Source organism: Spinacia oleracea, chromosome 6 (assembly GCF_020520425.1).
Source record: "Spinacia oleracea cultivar Varoflay chromosome 6, BTI_SOV_V1, whole genome shotgun sequence".
Taxonomy (NCBI): Eukaryota; Viridiplantae; Streptophyta; class Magnoliopsida; order Caryophyllales; family Amaranthaceae; genus Spinacia; species Spinacia oleracea.
Window position 1 is genome coordinate 129,682,957 of NC_079492.1, and position 25,297 is coordinate 129,708,253.

The following is a 25,297-nucleotide window of genomic DNA, read 5'->3' on the forward strand; positions in this document are numbered from 1 at the left end:
ACTTTTAAAGTGGAAAGTATATATCTTGCATGGTCAAAGTAAACTAATATAGTAATATGGTATGGGAGTACAATGTGATTCTTTTAATAGATTGGTTGATAATTTTGACTTGTTGTACTCCAATTGGAAATTTACATAGACTACATTTATTCATGTTTACATCACATTGAAGTTCTTTGTCTAGCAATTTGGAGAAAGGAACATTCCCCCAAAATAAGAGGATTAGTTTCAGGTTCACTCGATAATTTATTTGTGTGATTGTGTCTTTCAATTATTTTAATTTTTGATAACTCTAAAAGAAGAAACGATGAAGAATCAAACTTAAGAGTCAAGATACATTCTCAATGTTAGTGTAATTTTTAATCCTTGATTATCTCTACCAACACTTGTCCAATCTCATAATGCAACTCCAATCTGTAGGGTTTGGTCATGACAATATTAAGTAAGTGCATACAATTATACATGTTACACCGAGGCAACAAAGATCAGATTGAGAAACTTTTTGAAAGTTGTATTGGATAATCTTTCCTTAACCACTATGTAGATTATGATAATAAGGTGGAGTTATAAACCTATCATATCGAAAATAGTTAGGATCTAGAAAAGATAATCTAGAATGAAGGTGATCGAAAACAAGATATTTTTTGAAAAGCATATAAATCTAACTAGTTTACAAGATTTGGTACACAATTAGGACTAAATCCGATCTAGTTAAGAATGTTTGGTATCCAACATAGATATTTCTTTGTAAAAATAAGTTCCACTAGATATACACTTTGTTGGTTTAGTATAAATTAAACTATAAGAATCACAAATCACAATGACAACTTACCATGAACCAATGAAGCAATCTAGCTACCACGTAGTACATAATCTTGCATTAATTTACTACCACGTACGTAGTAGTACATAATCTTGCATTTTTATTAGCGTAGGATATTATCCTAAATAACACGTTCAATTCGATCCTAATGTACATGGAGAACTAGAGGTTATAGCTTTATTGGTCATGTGAAACTAATTTTACTGTACTAAGCTAAGCTTCGACTAGTGGAAATGAGAACACTTTTCAACCTTAAGCTTGAGAGGTTTTTTTGTTGATCCAACGATACATTAAGTAGAAGTTGTGATCCGATGTCCTTCCCTAACATGGTCAAAATACCTAGACCGTTATCCCGAGTTGGATTGACCCAAGAGGGATACGGTCCTATCCGATCATGTAAACCTTTGCCTACGTACTTCATAAAAAAAAAAATACTCGATTTTCTATACAAAGTAGAAAATTAAAAAATAGTCCGCCACCCCCCTTCCAAATAAGCTACATTTTGAATGAGAATATATTAAAAGCCGTCATATTCTCGTAGATTACCAAGAACACCCCCTAGTCCCCTACCCATAAAAAATACTCCGGAAAAAATATAAAGAAAATAAAAAATTCCTTAAATATTAGTTTAACAAGAATTATACCCTTTTTTAAGTCAGAAGAATAAAATAATTCTTTTTCTCATGATTTGTGAGTCACACTCTATCACTCCACTCACATGCTTTCTCTCTCTACTTCCCTATATAAACCCCTCCACACCCACCTCATTCCAACATCAACAACACCACAAAGAAAAAATTAAAAAATTACACACATTTCTCTCATCCAAAAACAAACAAGACTTAAAACCAGCATCATTCTCTTCTCTTGCAAAAGAAATGGATCAAATGTTCAATCTAGCACCCGTCGTCGAAAACGGAGACGATCATCGACGATGTGTGTGGGTTAACGGGCCAGTGATCGTTGGTGCCGGGCCTTCGGGTTTAGCCGTAGGGGCTTGCCTAAGGGATCAAGGTGTACCCTTTGTAGTCCTCGAAAGAGCTGATTGTATTGCCTCACTTTGGCAAAGACGTACCTACGATAGGCTTAAGCTCCACCTCCCTAAACAATTCTGCCAATTGCCTAAAATGCCCTTCCCTGAGTATTTCCCTGAGTACCCTACTAAAAGGCAGTTCATTGACTACCTTGAGTCCTACGCTACCCACTTCGACATTGACCCGCGCTTCAACGAGTGCGTCCAATACGCTAAGTACGACGAAACTTTTGGGCTTTGGCGGGTCAAGACCGTGGGTCAAGGCCCAAATAAGCCCGAAGTTGAGTATGTTTGCCGGTGGCTCGTGGTTGCCACAGGGGAGAATGCCGAGTGTGTGGTCCCTGATATTGACGGGTTAGCCAACTTTAACGGGAAGGTGATCCACTCGAGCGAGTACAAGTCCGGTGAATCTTACCGTGGCAAGAAGGTCCTAGTGGTTGGGTGTGGCAACTCTGGGATGGAAGTCTCCCTCGACCTCTCCAACCACAATGCACAACCTACCGTGGTCTGCCGTAGCTCGGTAAGTTATTAAGCTTTTTACCATGTGTGATTTACACACTTACCCTTAAAATTAAAAAAAAACAAAAAAAAAACTATCTGTCCAGAATATGCACTAAAACAAACTTGTACATTTTCTTATCAGGTTCATATTCTGCCTAGAGAAATCATGGGAAGATCGACGTTCGAATTAGCGATGTTACTAATGAAATGGATCCCTTTATGGTTGGTAGACAAAATCCTTTTGTTTTTCGCCTGGTTTTTACTCGGCGACATGCAGAAGTACGGACTAAAAAGGCCGAACATCGGACCACTAGAGCTAAAGAACAAACAAGGGAAAACGCCTGTACTAGACATCGGCGCTTTAGCGAAAATCCGGTCCGGGGATATCAAAGTAGTGTCAGGAATCAAGAGTTTCAACGCCAACAGTGTCGAGCTCATTGATGGCGAAACAGTTGAGGTTGATTCAGTAATCTTAGCTACCGGATACCGTAGCAATGTACCTTCTTGGCTTCAGGTTAGATATAAACTCCTCTGTTTTTTCTCTGTTTTCCTCTGTTTCATTATTTTTACTATTGTAAATTATGTAATGGATAAATTTATTAATCATATTTTGTTTTTTTTTTTTTTAATTACAGGAAGGTGAATTTTTTAACAAAAATGGATTCCCAAAAACACCATTTCCAAGTGCATGGAAAGGAAAGAGTGGGTTATATGCAGTTGGATTTACAAGGAAAGGGTTAGCTGGTGCATCTTTTGATGCCATGAAAATTGCGCAAGATATTGGTCAAGTTTGGAAACATGAAACTAAACAAATGAAACTCACTGCTCCTCGTCATAGGAGGTGTATCTCCACTTTCTAATCACTTCAACAAATATTAAAAATATTAAAAATATTCTTTCTAAGGGAAAAACTTATTTTTTTAGGTGTGAATAATATTATTTTGAAAAAGAAAGTATGTAAATATAAGAAGACATTAAAGGTAGTGATTAGTGATAGAGGCAACAAAGACGAGGAGCCCTCTCCGAGAGCCAGAAGCCCAAAATTTTGATACCTTACTACTACGTATATTTGGGTATTTTGAGTACTTTTTGGAAAGATGAGGCTTAGTTTTTTTGGGGGTTTTGGTTTGTTCATTCTTTTTTTTCTTTCTTCGTATGTAATACGTTGTACAATTAGTTAGTTACACTGAAATGAGAAAAGAAAATTTGTGCATTGATTTCATATACCAAGTGTTTTTCTTAATCTCTTATATACCTATTGAACTAAATTTCAAACAACAAAGTCAAAATAAACTCCATATTTTCTTCCTCTAAGGGAAATTAATATTTTTTTTTAAAATATTAGCAATCTAAAACGACAATACAACATAAATACTTGTATCGTGTAGGGTTTTAGTAGGGTTAGACGTTTGCCCTAACTTATTGATTGATCATGTGAACTTAAGATTGCTTCCCAAAGACAAACAAATTATGTTTGAGAAATATATTGATTCAATAAGTTTAATTTTAGAAACTCCAATATAATCCCTCTTCTTTTCTACTTATGGAAATTCTCAAAGAATTTGTTGAAAATGAGTTTACACTTACTCCGTACTCCTTCTCTGTTACCACCATCTATTAATACTTGGTCTCAACTTTAACTCTTAAATCCTAATTTACTAATATTAATTTTTTTTAATGAGAAGTAAAATGTCTTAAAACTACATATTTAAATAAAAGTAACAAAAATTATACGGTCAAATTTTATAAGAATTGACTTTAAATATTCAAATATACTGTATTTGGAGAATAAATTAGTATACCACATATATAAAGTACTACGAATTTACAGAGTAGTTGTTTGTAAATGTTAGATATACGTAAGATATACTCCGTATTAGGTTAAAACGAAGTACTCCCTCCGTCCCGGAATACTCGACCCGGTTTGACCGGCACAGAGTTTAAGGGACTTGAATTGACTTATTTAATTTAATAGGTAGTATTTGATAGTGGGGTATTATTTTAATGTAGTTAGTGGGAGGTGGGTTAAGAGGTAGGGTTGGGGGAGAGTAGGGGTTGAATTTTTAATTATTTTTTGTATGGAGTAGGGGGTAGGTGGGTTAATAGGGGTGGAGTGAGAAATAATATAATATTGTTAGAATATTTCCATTTTTAGAAACAGGTCAAGTATTAAGGGACGGCCCGATAAGGAAAACAGGTCAAGTATTCCGGGACGGAGGGAGTATTATATTGTATTTAGTAAATAACTACGGGGTACCTATATATTAGATATCGCTCCGAATTTTCCTATAATCTCTAATACCAAATGATAAAATGACACTACACTTGTTTTTATTTTCACTTTTTTTTTTCTCTTTGTTCTTACGTATTACTTATTTTAGCCCTTTTCCTAGCAGGACATTATCCATAAATAGCTAGCTCATATGGTATGGTGTCAGAAAACAATCATCTCAAAACCAGTTGCAATAATAATGCAGATAGTTTTTACATTTGGCGATTTCCCTGACATTTTTATTTCATTCTTATGCAGATGGAGATGGTTTCAACAACTTTGTACAACTTCAGTTTGTCACGAACTTCGTTTTGGTCCTATTCCTATATACGCGCAATCAAATTATTATTACTTCATTACTATACTCCTATACCAACTTGCCCATCATCATCTTTCCACAAGAATTCAAACGGGCGGGGCCCGCCTCGAAAATCCAAGCACACCCTTAGGTCCGCCTTTCAGCGCGGTGACGACCACTACCTGACCACCACCTGATAGTATCGACGAGATGTATAACATTATAATTTGTATAGACGTACTATGTACAAGTATATTTTAAGAGAATGTAAGGAGATGGTATTGTCACGTAATGACATAATTTCCATTTTATGCTAAGTAATACTACTTGAAGTGGATAAACATGACCATATTTCATTATTTGTTGTTGTAGTAGAGATTATTGATTAATATATGTTGACTTTATGAAGCTACTAATTAGTCATAAATTAAGAACATGTAACTTTTTATGTATAGCGGCGTAGCCTTTGGTGTGTTGCACATGCTATTAGACAATCAAAATTTACAGTTAAATCTCTCTGTAAAGAGCATCATATGCTAGCAACATTATTATTTTGGCAGTTGATCAGCTGCTTATCTGATTGTTTAACACATAAATATTTACTTAATCTTCGGCACCTAATATAAATTAGAGTACAAGACTTATTAATCAGCATCTGGAGCTTGCAAGTTGCAACTAACTGTTAAATATACGCTTGGGTCTATGACAAGGAGATCGATAGGGGTACACTTTACCATATGGGAAGAAGTTTCACCTTAAAACTACATGAAATACGGCCAGAGTATATTGTACATATAAAATGTATTTTCTTATATTTTTTCCTTACGTATGAGGAGAAAATATAAGAGGTACCACCAAAGTTAGGTAGCATTGTGCTTGTTTGTGGTTGAAGACTCTGTAGGAAAAGCAAATGTTACAAAAAATACTTACTATATTCGAAGAGAAGATATTATTTGATTGTAGATCCCATAATAATAGATTAACATATCCGAAAGCTTCTTTTAAGCTCAAAAGTTTGAAGAAGGGGAAGATGCAAGGGCTTGAACAATCCAAGAATGATGACTCTCTTTTCATGAAGAGATCTGGTTCTGACATAACCTTGGCAGGCGTTGCACCGTGGTATGGAGGCCACTGCCTTAAAATCGAATTTCCCCACCCTATTGGTGCAGACTTATAGTGACAGATGCCCCAAAGGTTATCACAACACCTCTGAATTCTACACCCCGAACTCAAAGGTTGGAATTGCCCAGTTCTCGAATGGATATAATAGGGTTTGTGTTTTGGGTTTTTTGTCTGTCCATGAATCTGAATATGTTGATTCGCCAGGAAAAGAATAATAGGAGAGTATTTATATGTTTCACGAGAAATGGAAACAGATTAAGGTGGTTTAAGTCCTACAGGTCCACCCGACCGAGCCCAAACTTAAAAACCTCCGAATGCATTATTATTTCCAACCGACTCTTATATATAAGGTCTATATATACACACATCAGCGGTCTCCTAATTTTCAAATATGACTAAGGCTCCGTTCTTTTCGTCTAGTCTAATTTTTCTATTTGCTGGTATGGTCTGGTATGGTATAGTCTGGTCTGGTCTGGTCTTGTCTGATCTGTTCTGAGTATTATTATTATTGTTATTTCTCTTCGTTTGGTCTGATTTTTCTAATTGTTGGTTTAGCTTGGTCTGGTCTATTTTTTTTATTGTTATTAATTGTTTTTTTTAATTATTTATTTTTATTTTTATTATTATTATTGTTGTTGTTGTTGTTGTTATTGTTATTAGTACGATTATTAGTTTTATTAATAATAATAATAAATAATTAATGGTAAAAGTCATAAGAATAAGATTAAAAAAAAGTAATAAAAAGAAGATAGAAAGTAAAAAGTAATAAGCAAGAATAAGGTGAAGTGAAAAAGTCTAAGTCTGGTCTGAATGTTGCTGGTTTGATCTGAATGTTGTTGGTCTGGTCTGGTCTGATTTAATAAGATCTGATCCAATAAGCATTGACAAGGTGAAGATAACATGGCATAAAGAAAGACATAGAGCGTTAGATATCTTTTTTTTTGCTTTTCCGTTTTCTTAATTATTAAAAATATAAAATACAAAGATGGAAACCACAAAAAATTGCTTTTAGTTTTCTATTGTGTAAAGTTTATTTCTAAATGTGTGACTATTTTTAGTTCATATCCAATCTAAATCATATGATTTCTATTCTCTAAAATAATAAAACCAAAAATAAAAAACTTTAGTGATACCGAAGAAGCCAAAGATAGAGTTTGAATAAAACTTAGAATGGAGTGAGAATGCAAATATGTTATATTTTAGTTTTAATCAAAGAAGGCAATTCCACACCAGTGCCCAATTGGCCATCGTTGGTAATTTTTTTTCCAATACTAATAAAAGCAAAGACATACTTAAAACTCCGTATTAGAAGGATACAAATCACTTAAAACACTTCTTTTGTTAGGGGTAAAAGTAACTTAACGTCTCAACAAATTTATAAACTTTTATATAAAAGGGTCTTATATAAAAGACTACTTTGGTGTCATATAAACTTAAGTAACATAATTAATTAGTTAGCAATGAAACTAATTTGTTAAGCACTAGAACGAATTAGTTAAGCAATGAAATCAATTAAGTAAGCAACCAAAGTGATCTTTTTCAGTAAGGCAGTCTTACAAAAAAGTTGTCGCAACAAATTTTCCCGTATTTGATTTGTGTGGAATCATATTAGGATTGTAGCATTGAGATTCTTTTTTGGGTATTGTCACTAGGATCACCGGTTAATCCGGATTAAGGACGAGTTTTACGTGGATAAGTTACAATCCACTCCCAATTATTGTTCCGGGGGATTGAACACGTGGTCCGTCCTACCAGTTTAACCGTAACCACCACTAAACCAACAAACAATTGGTATTGTAGCATTGAGATGAAGTACTTTAATCATCTAAGTTATTCTAACAATGGAAAATCGGTAAACGTAGATTTCTCGTTGATCAGTGTGTTAAATATTTCTTGTACCTTGTGCTCATAAGTCCGGTAGTTGTTTCCGATATTTCTTTTGGGCCGTATTTGAGATGTTTTATGTTATGTACTAATGTTACTATTGGGCCAGATAACAACTCAATGTAATATATTTGGGCCTTTTTCAGGCTATAAATTGTCGACTTGTGTATTGCGGATTAGTGGATTACCAATGGAATTTGTTTTTTGTTCTCATTTAATCATTTGCATTATTAATGATCAAATAAGCAAAAGAAATCTTGGTTGTACCGATTGAGAAACCGATTGAAATCAACCGATATGTTAACCGGATATATCCGACAAATAGATATCTCAAAATCTACCCGAACAAATCCGGTGTTGTTGACTCGAAATCCGATTTAACCTTGAATTAAAGACCCGAACCCGAACCTCTAGCAACCCAAAAAGACATGTAGTCGGATTTATATCCGATAACTTTTAACCAACCGTACCTGCATATGATGATATACCAATTCGAAATCGATTTTATCCTAGAATAACCGCAATCGACCTGATTCTGTCAAACCCGATTTTTGATTTAACTAAACCTACGTCAACCCGAAATCGAATTTAGTCGAACTTTTGTCAATCCTACACAATTATATTAGATTTCTAAAAATTACTCAACCCTTGTTAACCCGATAACCGTAAGCTCACAAGATAAAACAAACCCGATTTAACCGTAAGTACGTCATCCAGACCTCACAAGCCTCATGACCCCATGTACTTCAAACAAGCAGTTACAAACCAGAGATAGGTAGATGCAATGAACATGGAGCTGGATGCACCTGAACTCAATGACACATGGGGAAGTAACTCACCTTCCTCTTAGAAAAACATCCATATGATGTAAATGGTTATACAAAACAAAGTACAAAGCTAGACTTGTCGTTCTAGGAAATAAACAACAATATGTCGTTGAGTATGCTGAGACCTTTGCACCTATTGCAAAGATGACAAACGAGCACAGATCAAGATCTCCTTGCTTCGTTTGCTAGAACGGATGGAGAAGATGAAAATCTCTCTCTCACTTTCACAAGGAACGTTTGCTAGAACGGATGGAGAAGATGAAAATTTCTCTCTCACTTTCACAAGGAAGGGACCGGATATGGAGTATTGAATAAGGTTAATGATTTATTCAACTTGTGTTTAATCATATGGTCATCACGTCTATTTATAACGTTTATAATATATAGCTGGATAACCAATCCTAGTAGAACTAGAAAACCTAGTAATCCTAGTAAACCTTAACTACTCCAAAATCCTATCCAACACCAAAGACCATCATGGGGCTTGGGTCATATTGATCATATCCAATACTCTTAACCCCTAATTGTTGTACCCGGGTACAGCCAGCTCTGGCTGTACCCCCAAAAAACGACGCGCCCATATTGTTTGTTTTTTCTTGTCGGTTGTTTGTTCTTTCTTGTTGTACTGTTTGTTCTTTCTTATTATACAATTTGTTCTTTCTTGTTGTACTGTTTGTTCTTTCATGTTGTTTTTAAATTCATCATTAAATTTTCATAATTGATGTATTTTTTGTTCTTTCTTCTGGAATTTTTTGTTCTTTTTTATATTGTTTGTTCTTTCTTATTTATTTGTTTGTTTATAATAATCATATGGTTAATGTTCATAATGAAATTAAACTCTTCATTAATCTTTTATGTTTTTACAAGCGCATGTATTGTTTATTCTTTCTTTTTGTATTGTTTGTTCTTTCTTGTTGCACTGTTTGTTCTTTCATGTTGTTTTTTAAATTCATTCATCAAACTTATTGTTGTATTGTTTGTTCTTTCTTCTGGAATTTTATGTTCTTTTTTATATTGTTTTTTTTATTTGTTTGTTTATAATAATCATATGGTTAATGTTCATAATAAATTAAAGTCTTCATTGATCTTTTATGTTTTTACAAGCACCATATTGTTTGTTTTTTTTTTTTTTGTATTGTTTGTTCTTTCTTGTTGTATTGTTTGTGTTCTTTCATGTTTTTTTTAAAATTCATCATAAAATTGTTCATAATTGTTGTATTGTTTGTTCTTTCTTCATAAAACTGAAACCGTGAAAGTCAAATATAATGGTTTAGTTATTATAAGGGATTACAAGGGTTTTCTTAATGGAACAAATTTATTATAAACTAAATAATTACATAGGGCATCCCATCAAGTATAACGACTTAACAGTTAACACTAGCACTTGTGGATAAGATAAGTTGTAATGCACTTTTTTTGTTGCTGGTAATAACCTTACTAATCCCCTTCTCAAATTATTATTCCGCTAAAGAAAGTGAAGGAGACAATACAGGTCATGCTACTTGTGACCATAGAAGGTGTTTACATGTTCGAACCAAAATTATATATGAATACGGAGTAACATTTTGTTTAGAAACCGCAAAAGTCAAATATTGTGTTCAAATCACCCTTCATACACACATTCAAAAGTATAAGAACTCGAGACTACATCAAAAGCAAGATTCAAGATTGAAATTATAGAAAAATAAGTGGATGATTTCTATATCTTGTAATTCAAGTACAATTTTACATATGCAATGCCTAAAATGTTCAATTTTTTTGGTAAAATATGTTATTTGTCATGTTTCAATTGCTCAATATATGTAAATATATGTTCAAGGTAATAACATAATAATGCAATAACTAAGTTCATTTTAAAATTAGTAAATACTCATTTCACAATCACACTAGTAGAAAAATCGTCATGTGCTTCTCTTCAAGTGCGGCTCATTTAGTAAATTGGCAGCACTTGAGAGCACAAAAAAATGCATTTTCACAAGTGCGGGCTCATTTTAGAAAATTGGAAGCACTTAATTTCAAGTGCGGGCTTTAAACTCAAGTGCGGGCATTCAACAAACGAGCCGCACAAAAGTTCTCTGAAAATAGATGCAGCCCAAAATTGGTTTCCCAAAAATAAAGCGGTGATTTTTTTCATTTTCCCGCTCCTGCTTCGCCATCGCCGCCCCTGCTTCTACCATCGCCATCGCTGCCCCGGCTTCTTCCAGCGCCGCTTCTGAGATGAAGAACGTGGTCTCAAGGTTATTCCATATTGATTCGTCCCCCATCCACCCACACAATCAGAAGCTTCTAGTTGCTCTAATTTGAAGAAATCGTTCAACGATTCTGCTTAATTCAAGTTTCCCAGTTAATACACTTTCTACATGTGATTCAATTTTTGTTTCAATTTATTTTCGATTTAAAATTCAAGTTCATAGGGTCGAATCCATTCAAGTTTAATTGGATTTGTTCCCATTTCCCCACTCTTCCTTCCCTCACATTCGTTCTTCTCTGACGAGCAACATTGAGGAAAAATCACGACACCTGAAACAGAGAAATCAACACCTTAATCAGCAAGGTAGTATCTCTTTGCGAATTAATTGTTCGTCGCATTCTTTAATTTCTACGGTTTTGTCTGCATTGTTTAGGGTTTTTCTAAAACCTTAATTGCTTCAACTTTTTGATTACTTTTGCAGTTGTTGAATGTGTTCATGTAATCAGAAACAAATGAGACACTTACCTTGACCTTTTTCTAGCTGATTATTACACCAAACTGTACTCCAATTCTTGAATCTTTTCGTTCTCTATGTGTCTATTTGTTGTTAATTTTTACTTAAGGTGGTGTTTGTGTTTGAGTGTTTTGATGAAAATGTGTGCATAATTTGAATGGTTTATTGTGTTTAATGGTTTTAAATTTACGCCATTGACGTTCACAATCGTCGAGGGTAGTTGAGGTTATTTTCTCTACTGATTGAGCTTATTGGTTTTGTATTATTGGAAAGAATACTACACTACTTTTTTCTTTGTTGTTATCTAGCAATTTCTGGATCATTTGAATCTTACTTGGAATTTCTAATTCTCTTTTAATTCACTCTTTGGTTCTCGTATAATAATTGGTTACAATGTAACCTGATTGTAGATGTTTTGCACAAACAATATTGAAGTTGGTTCCAGTTTTATTACTAGAATAGAGAGCTGAATTCAGAATTTTGGGATAGTAACCTTAGGATTTTTGTTTGAAGTAGAATAAGTGAATAACCAAGTCGATCATGTTTTTGAATTTGATAAGCTAATATTTCCACTATGATTTGTGACTATCTGATTTCCGCTTGCATGTTCATTTAGCTAGGGAGATGTGGCAAACATGGAAAAGTCCTGGTATTATTGCTTGTAGTACTTTGGTAGAAGGTCTTAGGACATCTGGAAACATAGAAGATGAATTGAGGCTCGATGTCAAGATGCTAAAAGAGGGTGTTCTGTTGGATAGTGTGACTTTTAACTATCTTCTTCAAGATGATACTCGTGTGGGAAGACCTGTTGAAGCTTATAAATTAAGGTTGTTGGCTTCCAGCAAAGGTTTAGATGTTGATGTTGTGACCTACAACATATTAGTTGCTGGAACGGAATTTCTGTTAGTTAAAATAATGATGTGGCTCCCTGACCATAGAGCTTTGACAACTGTCACTACTCATCATCATTGATGGTAGACCTTCAATGCGGCAAACTTTCTAAATAATGTGATTTCTTCTATCCATGTTGGTTTTAACAACTAGGAGTGGATTAACTAGTTTCTGGTTAGCAAATATATATTGTAAATGACTATTTCTTCACAATTTGACAGGAGAACCCTTTAACCTGTTCTCATCTAGTATGAAGAAAGGGATTGCACAACAAGTGACATTGGAACAAATTTCTGAAGGTCTCGGTGAGCTGTCAGCCTACTTTTCTGTAAGGCTCAATACTCATCAGGGGATAACTGATGGTCTGTTCAAGCCAGTGCCTGGAACTAATCAAGATGATGGCATGATCAGGTAGCTTTACGCAACAAATTAATCTTTCATTCTTTCCTGCAATATAATAATGGCTTTTGTTATCAACTTATTATGCAACTGTATGATATCAAAATGATTAAAGCTATATTTAGATGCCACTTTCTTGATTTTCTTGCAACCTGCATGTTATCTAGGGAACTGTTAGTAGACTTTTTTCAGAATTCTGGAAATCAGAAACCACAGCACATAAATATATTCAGGTAAAGAAACATACCAAATGTTCTTATACTCAGTAATTCTTAAAAATTGAGTCTTTTCTCAAATAATGCCATTGTTAACATCATATAGGCATATTTAAACATTTGTGACTGTTAGTCTTGTTCGACTTTTAGTATTTGTTTATCTATTTGGTTAATTTTATCCTATTACCGCTCTACGTTGAAACAAAATACATGTGAAAGTCAGGAAGATATAATATTCTTACATTATCATTTATGCTCAAAATCATTAGGGGAATAAAAAAATTATATCTGCAACAGGAACTGCATAATATAGTGGAATGTATGAGCTAAGTGATGGTTACTAATTATAAGTTTACCTCTATGCTTCTCATGGATGGTGTCAGTGAATCTCAGTTCAGTCAAGTCCTGAATATTGAACTGGATCAGATAAAAGAGATTAAAAGAAAGTGCTTTCCTTTCATTTTTATGGTTCTAAATCATTCACTTAACTTACATTAACTTTTTTGTTGTTAGGCTTGCAAGTTTTTAGAAGAAAATTGGTTTCTGAAGTTTACACTGGTTGTTGCCCAGAAGAATCATCATACGAAGTTTTTCCAGAAAAAAGATCCAGACAATGTTCCAGCTGGCGAGTTATCTTCTCAGTTGTATATTAGAGATCTAGTAAATATTGTACTCTGTAGTATTGCATGTGAAAGTGACTATATATCCTTGTTTGGTTCTGCAGGAACTGTTGTTGACAACATCATTTGCCATCATTAGAACAATGATTTCTACATGTGTTCCCATGCTGGAATGATAGTGAGTTTTTCTTTGAGCTTGTAATCGAGTATTGGTTTTATTTTTTAGAGTGTCATAGTTGAAGAATGTTTTATTATTTGGAGCTTCATACTGGTTAATGTTTGTAGGGAACAACTAGGCCAACACATTATCATGTTCTGCTTGATGAGATTGGTTTCTCAGCTCACGATTTGCAAGATCTGGTGCATTCGTTATCCTACGTGTGAGTATCGTTATGCAGTGCAGAGTTATCTAGTCATAAGTTACTTGTTTATAATTCTTCTCATAGTTACTGAAGTTTGAATAGTATATTATTTCCTACACAGCTATCAAAGAAGCTCAACACCCATTTCTGTGAGTGTTTGAGTTCTTCTTGATTTATTTGCTCTCTCTTAGACAATTACGCATCTGTCGAAAAATGAGTTTGTGTTAATGATGCTACTGTGTAATGCAGTTTCTCCTATATGCTATGCTCATCTAGCAGCGCATCAGATCGGTCAGTTCATGAATTTTGATGACTTCTCTAATACTTCTTCGAGCCAAGGTGGTGTCACTTCATCGAGCCAACTTGAACAAAGTAGGTGAGAATTAATCTTTGAAACATAAACCATTAAATATGTAAAGGGTTTTAAATACTTATTTAAATTAGTTTAAAGTTTGGAGCTAAATAAGCCATTTTAGTCAAAATATGACCTATAATGAAAGTTTTTAAAACAAAGTTGTCATAAATAATGGTCTTACTAGTATATTGCTTGAAAACAAGCTATAATGAAATTGTGTTGTTAAAGAAATTAGGCAACATACTCTGCCAACTTGCCTTAAGATTGTACTATTAGCTGAAAATTAAAGCTTAATACGAAAACATTAATGGTCGTGATATTTGATACGGGGTACTCCATACTTGATTACAATAATGATTTTAGCAATTGAATTGATGTCTCTGCTAGGGAAAGGGAAGATTCTAAACATGGAAAGACTTTAAAATACTCATTTAAGTTCATTAGTTGAAAGTTGGGGCCGAAATAAGCCATTTTAGTCAAAATGTGACCGATAATGAACTAACGAGGCTTAAATGTGCATAACATTACCAAAATGGGTGAGAATGAGTCTTTGAAACATAAAACTAAGTGTATCAAATATGGAAAGACTTTAAAATACTCATTTAAGTTCATTAGTTCAAAGTTGGGACCGAAATAAGCCATTTTAGTCAAAATGTGGCTGATAATGATCAAACGAGTCTTAAATGTGCATAACTTCACCAAAATGGGTGAGAATGAGTCTTTGAAACATAAAAATAAGTGTATCAAACATGGAAAGACTTCAAAATACTTATTTAAGTTCATTAGTTGAAAGTTGGGTCCGAAATTAGCCATTTTAGTCAAAATGTGACCGATAATGAACTAACGATGCTTAAATGTGCATAACTTCACCAAAATGGGTGAGAATGCACTACTACATTTCTAATCAGATGCAACGCATAAAATCGTTGCACTAGACATGAAAATCCGTTGCATTAGACCTAATGCGACGACAAATGACCCTTGCATCCGGTGGCGTTGCATTAGGCCTAATGCAACGACCAGTGACCTGATGCAACGGAAAATTAATACCGTTGCATTAGGTAGTCATCTAATACGACGGTACTTAGATGTGGTGTCACATTAGTTCTTTAGCTAATGCGACGGGTATTTTAGCTAATGCGATGGGTATGTTAGCTAATGCGACAGAAGTTTTAGCTAATGTGACGGTTATCTATGATGGCATAATGAAATAATGCAACACCTTTTTCCCTAATGCAACGGTAATTTATTGTGAAAAAATAATCTATTGGACACCTAATGCAACGGTTTCATTTATTAATAATAATTATTATTATTATTATTATTAAGTGTAAATCATGTATTTCCACAAGTTAAAGATGGTACACTAGTTAAAACACGATAAATAATATAATAACCTTCATGTTTACTCAAATAAAAACATGAAATTTAACAAAAAAGTAAGGCAATACCTAGATACGACTAAAATTACTACTAAAATTACTTGTCTATCAGTCTAAATTCTCTTAGCCCGTCTTGTGGAAGGTACACTCTCCCCCTTAAAGCCCTACATTGGAAAAATAGGCATCGTTAGTTTGGATGAACACAAACACAACCTGCACAGGTCAAAATTCCTTCCAGTAATTCGAAGAAAGCTTACTCTCTGCTACATATCTTAGAATGTTAGTCAGTTGGAATGCGGTACTAAGGAAAGAGCGGCTTTATAAATTAGTTATGTGGAACTACACTTACAGACTCTGGTGAAATTCCTGTGAAATTCCTGCTATCGGAACAGTCATTATGCCACCAGTTCCTGCTACATAGTAGCAATACTGTTCAAGCTCTTCATAGTTCTCATAACGAGTTTTCCACGTGTCTGTTCTCATTCCTTTCATCAAATATTTGAACAGCTATTTGTCAAGAAATGTAAGTTAGTGTGGCAAAACTAAAAGGAAATCTAAGGAGATAACTGAAGTAGCTAGGTGAAACGTACCTTGATTTCTAAGGGATATTGTTGGACAGTGTCAGCCAAGGCAGCATCAATTTTGTCATGAGGGTATCCATCAAAGATGTCCTCAAGCATCTTTCCCAGCTATCTAACACAGCTGAGTCCGTAGGCGGTTGGACCATCCACTAACTCATCAATCCTCTGTGTCCAAACTGTCAACCAGGGTTGCATAGTATTGTGAGCAAAATCTTGTGTAAGATAATCTTAAAAGTTAAAACATTGTGTTGCTAGACCATGGTAGCTTCAGTTGAAAGGAATTAGATTGAGGGAGAGTGGGAGACTACCCCATATATAGCCCATATTTCTTTCTTCCTTTCTCCAGTCAACAACAAACTTCATGTACCAAGAAACTTGATCACTGAGACAATAAGGAATGGCCCGGAGATTGTGCCTACTGAATACTAGAAACATCAAGATTACATACATACATACTGAGTAGTCTTGTGTTATATTGTACATGTCAGCTGTTGGAGCATAAACTATGGAATCCTCCAAAGCTAGACCTTATGAGTTGCATTGACAGAGTAGTACACTAGTGCTTCCCATGGGTGCAATATCTCAGAACATAACTTAAGTTATTGTTAAGGCATTAACGGAAGAAAATTTTAAACAGAGACAATAGGAATATCCAAGAGCTTATACCTAATGAAGACTAGGAAGCATTAAAGCACACTAAGTATTCCTGTGTTATATTGCACCTGTCAGCAGCTTAGCACCAGCAAGACGAAGCAAGTGCACGAAATGGGGAATTAAAAAAGAGAAGAATCCTAAAGAATCTGGTTAGAGTTCTAATGACTTGATTAATTGTGATGAAAATTGTTTGACTCGTATCAATGATGCAGGTTTAACAATACTTCCACATAGACCTTGCTATAATATGCCTATGATGCCTATCATTATAGTGACAATTCAAATGCAAGTCAGACTCAGAGATTCGTGTACAATGAGAAATATCAATTTAAACAATGTCTTGATAAATACATTTGAAGGTATGACAGATAATCTGATATTGTCTGATACCAGTTACAAGTATCCAGAATTAGACATGTAGTTCGAAATCCCTCATGGGTGAAAGTTTGAATTCTTGGTTATAACAAGGCTGGAGCATAGACACAACATATGGAGACAACAGTAAGCAGCATAGACAGCAGATCTAAGACTTCAGCAAAAAAAGAGTAGTTTCAATTCTTTACCTTTTTTTTTACGACAGGTGAAATTTTCAATTTCCACGTTGCTAGTAGTTTCATCCTCATTACCGCCTCCGTCATACTCAGATGTTGACTCATCATCTGGTTCTTCCACCTGGTTATTGCGATTTCCATTTGGAAAACCCGAACCATGAAGTTTTTCTTGTAGTATTTTCTTAGCAAAGAGCCCGACACCTTTAGCACTCATTCTTTCTACATTCATTTTCAACTTCTCCATCCGCATTCTTTCATATTCTGGAACTCCAACCTGATTGTGTTGACCAGAAAAGTTGGCCTTATTGGCTTCCATCTGCAAATTTCAAAAACCAGAAAAGCATGTCAAAAGGAAAAGGCATGTACATATCTGTCAAAACAAGATGAGGGATTAGAAAATAAAAATAAGTTTCTACACATTACAAGGTCGAGTTCCCCATTTCTCAACATATTTTAAGATTTATATCTCTTCAACTTAAATTTTTTGGTCAGTCGAAACAAAAACCCTATATTTAATGGGGGGAGGGTGTGTGTGGATGATAGTTAGTCCCGTATGGTAATAATGGAAGAGACCAAATTGTTCTTGAAAAAATATACAAATAAATAGAAATGGAGCAATAGGTTAGCTGATTTGCTGGAGAACATAAGGAAAGTACCAACTTGAGTAGCATTAAAAGTAGAAAATAGGAGCAATTAAAAAGAAAAGTTAAGAAAGAACATTCACAGAAAAGCATTCCAAAGAAAAAGTCATTAGGGATGAAGTTCAAGGAATAAGAGAGAAACCAAGCACAGATGCACGAGAATTGCGGACAAAACACTCTTCTAATACTCCATAGGAAACATACCATTCCAGGGTAAATGTCATACGATTATAAAAGTGGTTTTAACAAAACCAACAGAATGGAACATGTATACCTCATAACCAGAAAGCAATATGCAGTATTTTCCTTAAATCAAAGTTTTAACTTGTACGGAGTAATCATGATTTTAATGTAGCATGAAACAAGATAAAACATACTAGTGGTACTATACATGATCAAAATAAAAATAAAATAGAAGTCATAAAACGCATCTTAACCTGCCATAAACATATACAGAGTAAGCAATAATAACAGGCTTACAGCTCAAGTACAGATCTGGATCCAAATAACAAATTATATTCATGGCTTTCAGTTCCTGTGACCTATGTCAGGGTGGCATAGGATTTAACAGTGAAGGCCTACTGAGGAAAGTAATCAAGGTGGCCAAGAAGAGTATTCATTTACATTGGAGCAAAATGAGCTAAACATGGAGAAAAGTCGGACTACAAATAATAATAGGCTAACTGTGTCAAATCAAAACTGAACAGAAGCCTATGCAATTTCAGCGTAGCATTCAGACATGGGGAAGAAAAATGAAACAAATCAAAAAAATATCCAACTAAGGTAATAACCCTCAGCCAATTTAAGTTTTACTTTTGAAGAACAAGTTGAAATCAATTTTCTGCTAAAGTATTCAAATTGACAAGCAAAGATATGCATAAGTACAACGATATACAAGTGCTTTACATTATTATTTGAGCAGCAAAATAATAGATCAATTAGGTATATTATGTGTTAGATTAAGCTCTCTTGTAAGCAGCGTCCTAAGATGAGTCTGGTGACTTCAGAATTCAGATCACTTGCTTATCAGTTGAAAACTTCTGCAGAGCTTCACACTAGTACCGTAGTAGTACGGAGTATAGCAGAAGCAAAGTATCATAATGCAAATCATATGTGAATTTTGTTGAGTCAGGACCATTCCATCACCTAATAATTCTAGCTAAAGTAATTTAACTTCTCTGATCCACTTCAGAACAGACCTGCACCGTTTCTTTAGGATTCGAGTATATACTGTATATAGTTATAATCTAGTAATTAACTACTTATACAGTAGTCGTTCCAATTAAAATTCTGAATTTCTGAAATATACTTAGCAAACCACTGCCTGCAGGAGGCTTGTTTAAGCCATAATGATGTATGACATTTTCTTGATTGTGAACCTTGTTAATTATTTGGGTGAATACAAATCGGCTCATTATAAACTTCCACCAAATTATTATCAAAACTAAGGAATACAAACTTTAGTAACAAAAGTTATGTGAATTGATTATTAACCCTAGACAAAAGATGGACATCAGATGAACTGCATAATTTACTAATTATGGACATAACTAAAGCGCTTTGAATAAATTCTAGAGCAGTATGACTATATATGAGAGGTTGATAATTTAAGAACAAACTATTCTTGCACATGTACATGCGTCTCCTACCATCTAAAAAACTTCAAGAAGCCACAAAAAATGAAATAATACAAACATGACAAACAGGTATCAGATAATCAAATGCATACAAAGAAAAATGGTCCTTCACGGTCCAGACATATATATAGCCATATACTTGACAAACTCAAGGACAAGTTGTACAACGTTTTAGGAAACTCGTTATCATAAAAATTAAAACAACGTTGTACATAATACTCTTTAGAGTTTACGCTCATACACAACACACACTTTATGCTCGTGCATTACCTAAAAGTAGGGGTGTCAAATCGGGTCATCGGTTCGGTTTCGGTCCGGGTTCATCGGTTCGGGTTGAAACCGGTTCATTATGCTATCGGTTCGGTTCGGGTCGGGTTGAAATTTTAACGGTTCGGTTCGGGTTCGGGTTATGTATTACGGGTTCATATCGGGTCGGGTTCATAACGGGCCGGGTTCGTATCGGTCGGGTTCATATCGGGTTGATTCATATTTGGTCGGGTCATAACCGGGTTAAGTCGGGTTCATATCGGGTCGGGTTCATAACGGGTCGGGTTCATATCGGGTCGGGTTCATACGGGGTCGGGTCATATCGGGTCGGTTTATATCGGGTCGGGTCAATTCGGTTCGGTTTGTTAACGGGTTTAGCCGGATTGTAATCGGGTCGGGTTTATATCGGGTCGGGTTCATATCGGGTCGGTTTCATATCGGGTCGGTTTCATGTTTAGTTAGATCAATTCGGATACAAATTACAAACAATGTCGAGATATTACTAAAATCATAATTTTCAATACGTTTATACTATAATATCTACATTATTAAAGCAAAGTGACACGTAAAAGAGGCCATATAATTTAATTACATGATTTATAACTAATGTTATTTTCTTTTTTGACGAACAACTAATGTATTAATGTTCACTATCCAATTAATTTCATAAACTAATTAAGAAAAGTAAGTCAATGTCTTTTATTATGTCATGTAATATTTATCAATCAAATGATACAAATGGAATCAAAATCATCTATGCCCTCCCCCACCATGTCAGAGTATTATGAAACATATATTGATGAACTAAATACTAATAACGTAGTAATTAATAATCGATAATGATGAATTAATACGTAATTAATTTGTAAAGTTTGTAAATACAAGTTTGTTATATATTCATATTGGTTTAAACAACAACGAGACTAACATGTTCATTAACGAAACGAGACAAACAAGTTCAATTGTTAATGAATTAAGTCGATTCAATTAAAATAGCATAGTTTTTCGATTAGTTCTTAGGTTAAAAGCTTATAAGCTTATAAGGTATTGAATTAGATCAATTTAGTTTAATGATCGATTAGACAACTTGTCAGTTGAATACGAGTCAATAAAGAGTCCACATTCAATTCTACAAGACTATAACTATACAATAATATATCTATATTGGAAATACATCTAAATAATACAGAACAATATGTTAAATGATAACATGTTTAGTTAATTACTTGGTCGGTTGATAAACAACAGTTCGAATACTCGGTTGAACAACGCACATTGAATTATATCTTTGATTTATAAAGGTTTAAGAAGTACAATTACTTACGAATTACGGAGTATATCATTTGATATCTTAGCATTTCGGCTCTGTTTGGTTTGACGAAAAATATTTCAAGTAAAAACTTATTTTTGAGGCGGGTTATGAACGGTTTGAATTAAACGGGGTGTAAACGGGTTACGGGTTGTAAATGGTTCGGGTTGAAACATTCCGGGTTGTAAACGGTCTGGGTTGAAACGGTTCGGGTTGTAAACGGTTCGGGTTGAAACAGTTCGGGTTGTGAACGGGTTTTCCCCGGGTTGAAACGGTTCGGGTTGAAATAAATCGGGTCATTAACGGTTTTCGGGTCCATTCGGTTCGGGTAGAAACGGTTTCGGATTGACGAGGACGGTTTGTTATCGGGTATCGGGTCTTAATCGGTTTAATGTTTTCGATACGGTTCGGGTTCGGGTTGAATGTTATCGGTTCGGTTAGTTTTCGGGTTCCAACTAACGGGTTATTAACGGTTCGGGTTCTTAACGAATCGGATTAACCCAGCGGGTTCAACGGTTCGGGTTGAAATTTGACAGCTCTACCTAAAAGGAATCAAACATTCCTTTAATCACAAAAGTTGGGGAAAAATAACAGCAAGAAGCCATCCAACTACACCCACCATCCAACTGAAATACTAGTAGACAACAGTTCCACTGCTTTTCCAGCAAAAACACCACCTAGAAACCTACTGCAATAAAAAAAAAAAAACGCAACTATAGCTTCCTACAGGCACATATAAACTGACAGACAACACTTCAAAAGCCATTCTGCAACTCATAAAAACATCTCGAATTACGTCTTACATTCTTCCTACAGGGGTCGCAGAGATTCTTTTTTCCAGTCTAACAAATAAGAGAGCCACACATGATCACTATTTATATTCTACCAAACATTAATACGAAAGTAAGGTATCAACTGTCTAAGCTAACAACAGGTGAAAGATCGACATAATCATGGAAGGAGTTTTATATTAGCCCCTCCAACTCTATAAAATACTTCAAGAAGCCATGTAGATGCGAAAATCAAATTAATCTTTGAAATAAAGTGAACCAATTGAAATGTCTAAGAGCTGACATGTTAAACTCCATCATAGCAAATCATAGAAATCCTAAATTGGCAAACCCTAAATGCAATACAGAAAATTGGCCCAGAAATTTAATTGAAATAGCAAACCTTGTGAGAGTTTTTGAATCTATGGTATGGGATTATAGTTTGAATGGATGGCCCGTCTCCTTCCTTCGTCGCCCCTTCCTTTGTCATGGTCATGTAATTTGTTGCAGACTTGTGGAGTGTTCTTGACAGAAATTTCCTCTAATTGCTAGACCTTGCGAGAAATTGCTCAGAAATACTTGCAAATTGCATCCCTAAACCGTCAATAACTAAACCCTAACTTTGAATCTATTTCTTCTCAATCTCTGTCCTCTCCATTCATGAATTTATTTTCCCTCTGATTTTTTTGGGAAACAATTCAAGCAGCGAGGTGAGGCCTGAGGGTTTGAAAATTTTGGGGAAAATAATCTAAGGGCGGGCGTTTAAATTTTTGGGAAATAATGGGAGGGAAAGAGTAAAAGAATGCATGTGGTGAAATTTATTATCATAACCGTTACATTAGCCTAACAAAGCGTTACATTAGCCAACCTATTGCGACGATTTATCACACCCGTTGTATTAGAAGAAAATTTTAATATGTTATAAAGGAAACCGTTGCATTAGCCCTATCTATTGAAACGGTTCTATGTGAGGTGTTGCATTAGGCTTTTCTGAACCTTCGCATCTAATTAGAAATGTAGTAGTGATGAGTCTTTGAAACATAAAAATAAGTGTATTAAACATTGAAAGACTTTAAAATACTCATTTAAGTTCATTAGTTGAAAGTTGAGACCGAAATAAGCTATTTTAGTCAAAATGTGACCGATAATGAACTACCGAGGCTTAAATGTGCATAACTTCACCAAAATGGGTGAGAATGAATCTTTTGAAACATAAAACTAAGTGTGTTAAACATGGAAGGACTTTAAAATACTCATTTAAGTTCATTAGATGAAAGTTGGGACCGAAATTAACCAATTTTATTATTATACGGTTCATTATTTATTTGTTATGAACAAATTAAGTCTTAATTTATTGTACATTTCAATATTTATAATATAACTAAAGTGTATATATATTTTTTTATGGTCGATCTTTTCAAGGTATTCACTAATCCGAGGGAGCGACCTTTCACCTTTGAGGAGATAGATGAAGTTCGAGAAATATTGGAAACTTCATTATCAGTGATTGTCTTTGATATTTTCTTGTACTGAATCATAAATTATAGATGCTAGTTTTTTCATATGATTGTAATGTAATCGACTTTTATATTTACAATTATATACTATTTGATTTAATTATCTATATAATTGGGTACTTTTTCTGTGACGTATGGAGGTTAATCAGTGGCATGGTCCAGTTGTAATATGTAGCAGGAAAATCGGTTATACAACAAAACTTGATCAAGTGCGGCTCATTTATAGGCCAAGTGCGGCTCATTTATAGGCCAAGTGCGACTCATTTTTATGCTTGTGCGGGCTCATTTTCAAATTTGGCAGCACCAAATATGTCAAGTGCGGGCTCATTTTCAAAATTGGCAGCACTAAATATATCAAGTGCGGACTCATATTCTAAAATTGGCAGCACAAAATATGTCAAGTGCGGGCTCATTTTCCAAATTGGCAGCACTTGAAACATCAAGTGCTGCCAATATTTTGGCAGCACTTGAGAAACATCAAGTGCGGGCAGGCCATGTGCTGCACATGTAAAAGCCCGCACTAAACCCCTTAAAATGAGCCCGCACTTGAGGTTTTTTCTTCTAGTGTCAGTAGATAAAATGATCATTTCTAAATTGGTTGAATAAATGAGCATTGGCGGATCTAGTGTATAGGGAGTGGGGTCACTTGACCCCACTTGGCCAAATTTTTTTGCATAATTTTAGTTAATTTTCGACTAATTTGTATTAAAAAGTACATAATTTAGTTAATTTCTCAGTAATTTTGTAATAGTGACCCCACTTAGTACAATTTTTAGATCCGCCTCTGTAAATGAGGATTGCCAAATAATTAGATAAACATTCATATTCGAATGAGTAGATAAATATTCATTTACAAATAAATAAATAAATGTTCATTTCCAAAATAGTAAATGTTCATTACCGAAATAGTAAAATGCTCATTTCCAAATAAATAAATATTCATTTCCAAAATAGTAAATGTTTATTTTGGATAGGGTACAATCAGCTCTGGTTGTACACGAGTACAGTCAAAAATTTACGCCATAATAGGTTCCCACAAGACTAATCCTCCTATTAGTGTGATATGCAGTTGCTTTTAATGAACATACTCGTAATTACATAGCATCGTGAAGGCTATTTTTTTTGGTTATTGTCGTTGTCGTCGTTGTCGTCGTCCATCTTTTTCACGGATTTAAGGGGTTGACGAGTTTTAAACCGTGTATAAATCTAAAGCTACAGAGAGCGTAAGTATAAGAAAAAACAATTTACAAAATCTATCATAAACTAACGGTGATCTGTTTGTAGTTATCTTGCTTTAGTAATATCTTATTTATACTAGATACTAGATACTAGATATGAAGCCGGTGCATCGCACGGGTTAGTATGTTCTTCAATATATTTATTTTTGGCTTATAGGTTTAATTTGACTTATTTTATCTCATCAAATTTTATCTCATCAAATTCATTTTTACCATACGAATTTCGGCCAACTCAACATGAAAAACAATTCACTTTGATTGAAAAAATTGCAAAGATTACTTTATTATTATTATTTTATTTTACTAAATAAAATTAAAACAATTACTTGAGGGTGTACATTGATTTTATTAGTTATTGATTTTAATTAGTATCTTCACATGAACCTAAAAAAAAAAGGTTATTTAATGAAAAAACAAACAATACATCACAACCTTATATCTAG

At 34.4% G+C, this 25,297-nt stretch overlaps 2 protein-coding genes and 2 long non-coding RNA genes across 6 annotated transcripts; 3 read left to right on the plus strand and 1 right to left on the minus strand.

Moving 5' to 3' along the window:
• Positions 1-1,530: 1,530 nt before the first annotated feature.
• On the plus strand, positions 1,531-3,579 carry LOC110787527 (probable indole-3-pyruvate monooxygenase YUCCA5). Its single transcript, XM_021992161.2, has 3 exons — positions 1,531-2,376; positions 2,500-2,871; positions 2,993-3,579. Exons 1-3 carry the CDS (start codon positions 1,702-1,704, stop codon positions 3,215-3,217), a joined length of 1,272 nt encoding a protein of 423 aa, XP_021847853.2. The 5' UTR covers positions 1,531-1,701; the 3' UTR covers positions 3,218-3,579.
• A 7,236-nt stretch (positions 3,580-10,815) lies between these two features.
• On the plus strand, positions 10,816-13,599 carry LOC130462731 (uncharacterized). 2 transcript variants are annotated; one of them, XR_008923440.1, is made up of 3 exons: positions 10,816-11,314; positions 12,578-12,767; positions 13,484-13,599. It is a non-coding gene; the product is annotated as an uncharacterized lncRNA (long non-coding RNA). The 2 variants fall into 2 exon arrangements; XR_008923441.1 differs by lacking the exon at positions 10,816-11,314 and adding an exon at positions 11,325-12,473.
• Positions 13,600-13,690: 91 nt separating this feature from the next.
• Positions 13,691-23,716, plus strand: LOC110787555 (uncharacterized). 2 transcript variants are annotated; one of them, XR_002533108.2, is made up of 5 exons: positions 13,691-13,768; positions 13,876-13,970; positions 14,074-14,101; positions 14,202-14,328; positions 23,522-23,716. It is a non-coding gene; the product is annotated as an uncharacterized lncRNA (long non-coding RNA). The 2 variants fall into 2 exon arrangements; XR_008923439.1 differs by lacking the exon at positions 14,074-14,101.
• Positions 15,663-23,210, minus strand: LOC110787554 (phytoene synthase 2, chloroplastic-like). Its single transcript, XM_021992189.2, has 5 exons — positions 22,503-23,210; positions 17,488-17,791; positions 16,280-16,446; positions 16,039-16,196; positions 15,663-15,853 (listed from the first exon to the last, which is right to left on the minus strand). Exons 3-5 carry the CDS (start codon positions 16,367-16,369, stop codon positions 15,787-15,789), a joined length of 315 nt encoding a protein of 104 aa, XP_021847881.1. The 5' UTR covers positions 16,370-16,446; positions 17,488-17,791; positions 22,503-23,210; the 3' UTR covers positions 15,663-15,786.
• Positions 23,717-25,297: the final 1,581 nt, after the last annotated feature.

What these genes read in the sequence shown, in the direction of transcription:
- LOC110787554 (XM_021992189.2), bottom strand. Translation starts at nt 16,369, where the DNA reads ATGCTTGAGGACATCTTTGATGGATACCCTCATGACAAAATTGATGCT. An exon ending in AATATCCCTTAGAAATCAAG is followed by an intron (nt 16,197 to 16,279) that starts GTACGTTTCACC and finishes CTTGACAAATAG; the next exon opens with CTGTTCAAATATTTGATGAA. An exon ending in CAGGAATTTCACCAGAGTCT is followed by an intron (nt 15,854 to 16,038) that starts GTAAGTGTAGTT and finishes TTTCCAATGTAG; the next exon opens with GGCTTTAAGGGGGAGAGTGT.
- LOC110787527 (XM_021992161.2), top strand. Translation starts at nt 1,702, where the DNA reads ATGGATCAAATGTTCAATCTAGCACCCGTCGTCGAAAACGGAGACGAT. An exon ending in CCGTGGTCTGCCGTAGCTCG is followed by an intron (nt 2,377 to 2,499) that starts GTAAGTTATTAA and finishes TTTTCTTATCAG; the next exon opens with GTTCATATTCTGCCTAGAGA. An exon ending in ATGTACCTTCTTGGCTTCAG is followed by an intron (nt 2,872 to 2,992) that starts GTTAGATATAAA and finishes TTTTAATTACAG; the next exon opens with GAAGGTGAATTTTTTAACAA.